This window comes from Merops nubicus, unplaced genomic scaffold (assembly GCF_000691845.1).
Source record: "Merops nubicus isolate BGI_N331 unplaced genomic scaffold, ASM69184v1 scaffold5360, whole genome shotgun sequence".
Taxonomy (NCBI): domain Eukaryota; kingdom Metazoa; phylum Chordata; class Aves; order Coraciiformes; family Meropidae; genus Merops; species Merops nubicus.
In genome coordinates, this window is record NW_008582020.1 from 1 (window position 1) to 9,397 (window position 9,397).

General features: G+C 42.3%; 1 protein-coding gene across 1 annotated transcript in view; it reads left to right on the forward strand.

The window, feature by feature from the left end:
- The first annotated feature begins 1,021 nt into the window (after positions 1-1,021).
- LOC103769099 (calpain-3-like) overlaps positions 1,022-9,397 on the forward strand; it is a 10,072-nt gene continuing 1,696 nt past the window's right edge. The window contains exons 1-9 of the mRNA XM_008936277.1: positions 1,022-1,230; positions 1,959-1,995; positions 3,072-3,086; positions 4,292-4,393; positions 5,180-5,257; positions 5,954-6,011; positions 6,612-6,676; positions 7,676-7,744; positions 8,327-8,405. Of these exons, the coding sequence (XP_008934525.1) occupies positions 1,022-1,230; positions 1,959-1,995; positions 3,072-3,086; positions 4,292-4,393; positions 5,180-5,257; positions 5,954-6,011; positions 6,612-6,676; positions 7,676-7,744; positions 8,327-8,405 (712 nt within the window). The remainder of the gene's footprint in view (positions 1,231-1,958; positions 1,996-3,071; positions 3,087-4,291; positions 4,394-5,179; positions 5,258-5,953; positions 6,012-6,611; positions 6,677-7,675; positions 7,745-8,326; positions 8,406-9,397) is intronic.

Consider the following 9,397-nt stretch of genomic DNA (forward strand, 5'->3'; position numbering starts at 1 on the left):
GTTTGTTTTCAGGGATGTAACAGAACTGAGACTGCTAACCTTCCTGCTTTGAGTGTTTATTCATAACGTCTTGCAAGTAATTTTTAGTTCCTTCTCACCCACACCCCATTTTCACTTGCATCTTTTCCTCAGTCCTTCTTTTTCACTCTGTATGAGACCTGGCTGTGGTTTGCAGGGTGGGTCAGTGAGCACTTTGCTTTAGCACTGCTTGCAGAACCACTCTGAACCATTTCCATTTCCTCCTGCAAATAATGCCAATAGCCTATATCCTGCAGCCACAGAGTTTTCTCTATAGTCTTAGACTTTGTTTGGAAAATCAGTGATATTTTCAGCCGTTGAAGAAAACATAGTAAAACCACACAGATTAGGTTTTTCAAGCCTGCCAGTAGCTAAATCATTGGCATCATGGGTTTTGCAAAGAAGCTCACCTGAAAGCTATGTTACCTGAAAAAGATGAAGGTGGCAGTCTGAATGTTGACTCTGCTGGCTGTTTTACAGGTGGTTATTTCTACAGAAAATGGCCTGCAAGTATTCTTAGCTCACAGCTCTTGACTTCATGTTCATGTGAGCCAATGCCATGGTTGATTATCATGTTTCTTTAGCAGACACAGAATTCATGTTTTATCCAAGCAAGGACACATTTCCACTGAAAACACCTTCCCCTTACCAGACCACATGTAAGAGTTTGCATGTACCATTCCGTTCCATGCCACCCTCCAAGAAAAGCACCTGAACTTTGGTTACACACTACTTAGCATAGCAGTACACAGCAGAAAGCAGCCAATGCTCTGCAGGTGGGCCCTGGAGCAGCCCTCAGAAGCCAGCTAGACCCAACCAGCAGTGACTGAAAGGTGACAGATTCCATATCTGTTACCAGCTAGCATCCCTCACTGGGTCCCTGCTTGCTAAGCTGCTGCACCCTTTACGTTTTCTGCCCCAACCATGTCCTGCCTTGCATGACAAGCCACCTGGGGAACGGGTAAGACTTCCTTGAAGATAAATCAGCTCATTTGCTCTGCAGATGCACGGTACTAAGCACCACTTGCAAAAGGATTTCTTCCTCTACAACGCCTCCAAAGCCAGGAGCAAGACCTACATCAACATGCGGGAAATCTCCGAGCGCTTCCGGCTGCCGCCCAGCGAGTACGTCATCATCCCCTCCACCTACGAGCCCCACCAGGAGGGGGAGTTCATCCTCAGGGTCTTCTCCGAGAAAAGAAGTCTCTCAGAGTAAGTTGCAGGTCCATTCATCTGCCCATAAAGGTGGAGGTGAGCCCAGTAGTCTGCTACAGTCATATTCCTAGTTTACCATGCCCTACTTTTAATTTTATTCTTTATTTTTCTTTTCAGTTTCTTCATTAGAAACTCCAAGCTCTAAACTCATTGCCCCAAGCTTCCTTTGTAGTCTAACAAAAGCCTGATTGGAACTGTCTTTGGAGAAGCTTACTGCTTGCCTTTGCAAATGTACCCTTAGCCATTTTTATTAATGAAAATGAACCTGTTTGGTTTATATTCCTATATGCCACTGACTGAAGCTTTAGCCAGATGGATCATTGAACTAAACCTAATTTCAGTCACAAATGAAGCACAGAAGTAGGTAGTTATTTCTTTTCCATCCTCCTCTTCAACTAGCTTCTCAGAGCTCAGCAAATTGCAGCTAGTGTCATTCTATTTAGGCCAAATAGCTTCTGGTTTACACCCAGCTATCAAAGTTCAGTGTTATCAAGGCTCTTTAGAGGAGGAAGCCAGGCAGCAGCCCTCCTGGAAGTGGCATCTGGAATGCCTAGCTTGAACTGGGAAAAAGCTACATCCAAGCATTACAGCTGCAGGCTTTAGAAGACAGCCCACATCACTGGCTGGTTGGAAAGTTCAAGTGGCAGCTTACAAACCAGCTACAGGAACAAGAAACATTAGAAACTGTAATTTTGCTGATTTATTTACCTTCTCCTTTCTTCTAGGGAGGTTGGAAACATGATTGAGGCAGAGCGTCCATCGGTAAGTGCTGCCCTGGGCCTCTTTTGTACATGAACAGGAGCAGGGAGAGGAGAAGCATCACATCTAGAGAAACCTGCAGCAGGACCCCATTTGCAGCCACATGACAGCTCCTTTAGCATAAATTCCCCCATTATTTCTCATTAAGGTGGTTCTATTAACACTTGCTTGACAACCACTACTTTCCAACTCGGTCGGACCAAAATCTTTTGCCAGATTTGAAATCTGCTCCTGGCATAAAGAAGCTGGATGTTAAGCAGACAATGCCTTTGCCTCCATCAGTGGAGATTAATCATTGACCAGGGTAGACCTATCTCTTTGCTCCAAAATATTTTGTTTGTGAAACTGGCATCTCAGTGAATAAAAAACGTACCTTCTTTTGAAGTACCTGCTTTCTGGAAAGGGTTCCTAACAATACTCTGATCCAAAGTAGGATCCATGACAACCTCTAACTCTTCACTCTGTTGGATTTTTTTTACACATCTTTGTAGGAATATACTAGAACTAACAATACAATTCATCTTGAGAAAAAAAAAGGAAAAAAATCAGACAAAATGCTCTTGCACAGAACTGAGCTCCATCAAACCTTGCCCAGAAGCATTCCCCTTTCATCTGCTGCCATGATAACAAAATATCTGTCCAGATATGGTGCAATTTAATTGCCACTTCATATAATGTTGATCTGTGGGTACAGAAATCCAATCTCCACTGCATTGATGGGTGGGGAAAAAGAAAAGGAATAGTCAGAGTTAAAAGGTACACTATAGATTTTATCCAAGCAGATGAAGGCCCAGATGAGATGAGACACTGTTTTGCTAAGGTTTCTGCAATTTCTGTCCTTTAGTATGCAGTTTCTTGGTGGGTGTCTTTTTCCTTCATTTTTTGAGATTTGAAAATTGTATTAATATAGGAAATGGGAAAAAAATGTATGAATATAGGAATGGGAAAAATAAACATGACAAAGGGCAAGAGGAAAAATAAACCAACTACTTTACTATCAGCTTTACATAATGTTGATAAAGCAATAATGCTGTTTAAAAAGCACTTTTTAAAAAAAAAATTTGTCTCTTTTTGTACAGAAAAAAAAGGGCAAGGTGGGTACTTGTGCAATGTGCTGAGTGGCAGCAAAGCAAAGAGCATGTGCCATGCATGCAGCAGGAGCACAGTCCATTGGTACCATGATTCCTTTGCATCTGGAAAGTGATCCAGTTGATGAAGGGCACTGGATAAGAGGCTCTTTGCAGGCAGCAAAGATTTTGTCTTCCTGCACTAGATAATAAAACTGCATTAGCCTCATATACTCCCCTGACTCAAGGGTAACAGAAACTTTTCAGCTTTATAAGCTTGATACTCTGGGTTATTCAAACTGCCCATCCTTCCTGCCCCTTCACAGGCAGCCCAGCACCCCTGTTGAGTGAAAAGCCCCCCTTCTGCAAACACGTGCCCTCACATTTGCTTTCTATTGCCTAATGCAGCTACTCCTCTTTCCTGAAGCTTCTGCTCACCAAAGTACAGGATTCTCCTTTCAATTCTACACAACATATTTAGGACCTTGAAAATGTCCTCAGACATTTTCATCTCAAGACAGGCCAATTGCAGTTAATACTCTGGGGTAACACGTTTGCATCACATAGAAGCTTTCCTTATTTGAAATGCATAAAACCAGGCATGTGGCTGCTTACAGCTGAATGCTTCAAGAATTGACCCAGAGAAAACATACGCTTCACATAACTGACAGGCTCCTACACAAATACTCCTTTTCTCTGTAAGATTCAGATTCTGTTTGTTTTCAGTACTACTGCTCTTCAAAGAGGGGGGCAAGCTCATCAGTTTAACTGAGAATCAAGCATCTGGGAGGCTTATTTTACTTAAAACCACTTAAATGGTTGCTGGCTTTCTGAAAAGGAAAGATAGAAGCCAGAAATTGCACAAAAGACTTTTGAACAGCTATTTGAACAGTAGCTTCAGGAATTCTTCCACAGTGTGGGTTTGAGTGTTTGTTTCTTGTGGGGTCTGGTTGTTTTTTTGGGTGGGTTGTTACATGTGTGTGTGATTGGTTGTTCAGTTTATTTTGGGTGGTTTTGGTTGTGGGTTTTTTTTGTTGGTTGGTTGGGCTTTGTTTTGTTTTTCTTCCTTTCTTTCCTTTCATTCCCAGCTTTGGCTTCTCTGGTCATGCTCTCAGGGGTGGGAGTTGTTGCTGCATGCACTTTAGCTCAGAATGGCTGTCACCAAATATCAGCCCTTCAGCTATTTCTTATCTTCCATTTTTCTTTTGCCTTCTTCCTTCTTCTTGTTCTAGCCTATCATCTTTGTTTCTGACAGAGCAAACAGCAATAAGGAGCTGACAGCAGATGGAGATGCTGGCAAAGATGGTGAAAAAGCCCACGCAGATGAGAAAAAGGTTTCTGCAGCAAGTGGCAGAGGGGGAAATAGGGCTTGGTCTGGCTAGCAAGAAAGAGCGGCTGGGGAAAGCACAGCAACAGGGCAAAGAAGTGTCCTAAGATACTTAAAAAGCTCTTAATCAAGTCTTAGCATGACTGGCATTTGGTTTATGTGGGTCTAACAAGCATGAGTGAACAGAGACTACCCCTTCAGTTATTTAACACCTGTACTGGAGGGTTGAGTTGCTTGAAAACATCCCCTGGTTGCTCTCTCATACAAGGATCCTGGCTGTGAGAGATCCCTTCCCCACTATCAGCCTCAGAGTTCAGGCTTGCTCTTGGCATGCATCTGAGAAAGCTTCACCTTCATCCTTTCCCTCTGTCTCCTGTGCTACTTGTCTCCAGCAAGCCCCCCCAACACAAAGAGGTCTCAAGCCCAAGTCTCTCCAGTCAGTTCATAGCCTACAGGGTGGCTGTGGAGCAGATATACCTCTTCTGCTCCAAACTTCTCCTTTGCAATATTTTGAAACAAAAAATTAGAAGATAAACATCAGTCAGTGGAAGCAATGATTTAGGCTCCTTCTAAGAGAAAAGGAGAACTGGGATGAAGTTAAATACTCGGCAGTTTGGCCAAAGAACACATTAATTGAAAAAAAAGGCAAAAGGAACAGGAAGATGACCTGTTCCTCTGAAAGCCTCCAGATTTCCTAGGAGGGTCCCCGACTTGAGGGTGAGAGAACCATCCAGGCCCTTTCCCTTCCCTGCTGGGCTAAGGATGCATCTTTTCTTTGCTTGTTGCCTTTCAGCGTTCTTCAGCAAAAGCTCGTGAGAGAAGTGAAGAGGAAAAACAGTTCAGGAATATTTTTCGACAGATTGCAGGAGATGTGAGTATGCAACCAACCCCCATCTCCACCACCACAGCTGCCTACCCACAACAGCACCTAAATCAACTGCTGCAAGGACTCAAACCACCGAATTTTAAAATTTCCTTTTGAATTTCCTTCCATCAAACTTCCTTTGAGATTTGAAGCTAAGCAACATCAAATCAAAACCCAATTAAGTAGACAGCTATCCTCATATGTACATCTAGACTATTCCCATTGTGTGTGAGGGAGCCTTATTTAAATTCAGGCTCTTAATTCTATCACCACTACATGATGCTGTTTTGCATAGCATGTATAATAAACAAGTTAGAAAGGCAATGCCCTCCAGTCTGTGCTTCATGAGGTTAGTTAAAAGTAAAAACAGAACAAAGAACCACATAAATCAAGACGTTGCAAATGAGTTATAAGGATTTTCACATCTGGCTTTTTAGCTTAAATAGTGGCTTGAAATTTCTGGTCATTCTTTTGGTTGTAGTTTAATAAACACTACATGGTAACTTTAGACCTACCTGGTATCGTCGCCTCAAGAAAGACTTGGACTAATGTTTATATGAACTAGAACACTTGTTTGAAACATATATATGCCATACTGAAATGTGACCAAAGACTTAATATTTTTAGCATATTCATTCATAAAATTATCTGCTTAATAAGAAATGTTGTAATTAATTATATTTTTGCCACATTTCCCACCAGGACATGGAGATCAATGCTGAAGAACTCAGGAATGTTCTCAATAACGTTGTAAAAAAACGTGAGTTTGAGCAAGTTTTTCTGTAACCCTGGAAAAAGAAATCTGTGATTTAATGTAACCTTCCACTCTGAGTTGCACTCTAAAAATTATTTATGGTTTCAAACTCACAAATTTCCTAGTTACACTTCCATGGCCTTTGCATCTGAGACTTTATGAAAAGTTCAGCTTGCTAGAGTTGCTCTCTGAGTGAACAAGTACAGAAAATGCAGAAATGAGCAAAAGTTCATTGGAAGCACCACACAAAACAATAAAGCATTTCTAGGAGACTGCAAATGCCCTTAAAAAAAAAAATTTACAAAGACTCTAATGGAGAGGCAGACCTTTCTTCCTTTTTAACAAACTTTAGCCTACAGACCATGGCCTTGCTTAGTTATGAGGAAATTAGAGTTTTCCAGAGGTTTTATTGTATATAACAGGTCAAGAAAAGTAATCTCTAATTCACAAGCAATAACATCACTTAGAATCTTTTCAGATTTCTTTACCTCTCCTCTGGCTGAAGGAAGTAGGTTTGGCTTTTACTTTAAGTAGATTTACACCTAAGAAGCAGCAGCACTTGTTGACTTACATGACCTATTTTCACTTGGAATCATTTTTTTTCAGATAAGGACCTCAGGACAGAAGGATTTGAACTGGAATCCTGCCGCAGCATGATTGCTCTAATGGATGTATCCTTTTCTGGGGAAAGGGAAATGCTTGACACCACACGACTCAAGCCATGCACACACAGCTCAGTAAGCCAGGGAAGTAGAATAGTAGTCAGACAACACAGCACTCCTGGTTTGGCACATCTGAACCCCAGTTACCTCAACATTAGCATAGCTGGCAGATGAAAAAAATCCAAAACAGAAACCTAAATCAGTCAGTATGACACTGCTCCTTAGGTGTCAGCAACTGGCCAGTTTAGGCATTAAAACATGATTCAATTTTTTTTTTTAAAAGCCAGCTCAACATAACTATGGTTCTTGACAACAAGCTTACTATATTTCTCTCTTAAGTTTATAATATATTATGTATTCCACTGTGTGCATAGCATGCAACACACACAGAAACTCAGAGCAAGTATAATAAGATGCACTACAAGGTGCCATGTGCTGTTACCTCTGATAAAACATCACCCAGTTTTCTTATTTGATATAACAGATGATTTTGACAGAACACAAGCTCATTCAAACAGGAGAAGAAGAAAACTGTAACTACAACCCAGAACCATAAATAGCTGGAGCCTTGACACACTTTTGTAAATGGCTTTAGTCAACATTTTGCCTAGTTCTCAGCTCATTTTAAGCAAGGCAGAAAGAGCTTCACTCTAGGAAAAAGCTCAGTTGTCTTAAAAAGGTTGGGTAAGTTCCACATTTGGAGGTATGTGGAAAGAGCCCACTAAAACATCCTGCTCACACACTTTTTAACAGCTCCAGGAGCAAGCTGCTCTCCTGTACCAGATATTTGCATTTAAACACAAAATACTTCACACTCCTCAAACAAAATACTATACACAGTAACAGAAACATTCACAAATATTTTACTGCACAGCTCAGCCAGCTCCTAATGCTGAGGAGATCCTAGACTCAGTTTCACATTCATCCCTTCACCAGTAGTTGCAGACTTAACTATTATTTTCTTCTTCAAAATATCGCGGTTTTTTTACCTGAATGTTTGCATCACAGACAGATGGCTCAGGGAAGATAAACTTTGATGAGTTTCGACATCTCTGGGACAAGATTAAAAGCTGGCAGGTACTGATAGTATCCACAGTGCTGTTCTTCACAGCTTCTGCAGCACAAAAGCTGTAGGAAAGCCAGAACTCTCTACGTACACTATAACAAAAAGAAAAGCTAAAAAAATTGCAAATTAGCTTCTAAAAAGAAAAGTAACATCTCTCCTCATCCTACTCACAGCTTAAGCAAATATCCTGAATCTCTGAAGCTCCAGCACTCACGTGAGGACTTTCCCCAGGAGAACAGAACAGAGGCATACAAATCAGAAGAGGAGGAAGATGGGAACTCGAATCAGGCCTCACAAATAGCTTAATTAGGGCAATCAGGAGAAATTATTAAGAGCATAAGCTCAAATCAAACAAGGATAGTCTCTAGGGAGAGATCTCTTTGCTTCTTATGGCATGGATCTAAATTATTTCACTTTGTGACTGAGAGGAGCTCTGTGCTAACAACCCCCGCTGCCCAGCAGCAGTGAAATCAGGGAAATAGCAAAGCCTCCAAGTGCCCGAGGCACACACCCCACACCCAGTCAGTGCGTGCATTCAACAGGAGCACATGCTTCTATTTCTGCTGTGTATTTATTTCTCTTTCTTTTTCCAGAAAATTTTCAAGCGTTACGACACGGATCATTCGGGCACCATTAACAGCTACGAGATGCGCAACGCTGTCAACGACGCAGGTACTTCCCCCAGTCTCCAGTACCCAACAGCTGGAAAAAACTTCTTTGGTTTGGTGTATCACAGGGTAAGATCAGGAACACAGTGCTGCCTTTTAAAGACAAACCCTAGAGGAATTAAAAAATCATTTTTTTTTCCCCCAGCAGAGCTTCTCAGATATCCAAAGGGCAAACTCCCCTGTGCTGTTTAAATGTCTAATGAATGATACTCACATACTGTGTCTTAAAGATCTCCCACTTGGGGTTCTGCTGTTCAGGGGGCACCAAAGAGTGCTGAAGACATCTGTTCTCTTTTAAGCTGTATATGCTTTATGTTTGTGTAAGTAACAAACAAAGAACAGTGGAAAACCTTCAACCCAAATGCACAGGCACTGAAACTGAGCAGAGCACTGCCAAGTCCACCACTAAACCACATCCCTTAGCACCACATCTGCATGTTTTTTAGATACTTAGAGAGATGGTCACTCAACCAGTCCCCTGGGCAGTTTGTTCTAATGCCTGACTACCCTTTCATGGAAGAATTTTTTCCTAATATCCAACCTAGGCCTCCCCTGGTGTAGCTTGAGGCCATTTCCTCTTGTCTTATTGCTTGTTACTAGGGTGAGCAGACTGACCCCCCCTCCCCTGGCTACAGTCTCCTTTCGCAGGGAGCTGTAGAGGGCAATAATGTCTCTCCTGAGCCTCCTTTTCTGCAGGCTGAACAACCCCAGTTCCCTCAGCCACTCCTCATATGTTCTCCTGACCCCTCACCAGCTTCATTGCCCTTCTCTGGACACGCTCCAGCACCTCAGTATCTCTCTTGTAGTGAGGGGCCCAAACTGAACCCAGCACTCAAAGTATGGCGCCACCAGCGCCAAGGACAGCGGGACAACCACTTCCCTAGTCCTGCTGGCCAGGCTGGTGCTGACAGAAGAAGTGTGCTACTGTTCTAAGGCAGCAGGCGGCAGCAGGGTTGCTCAGTACAGCTTGACTTCACTTTAATTAGCGGCGGGGGG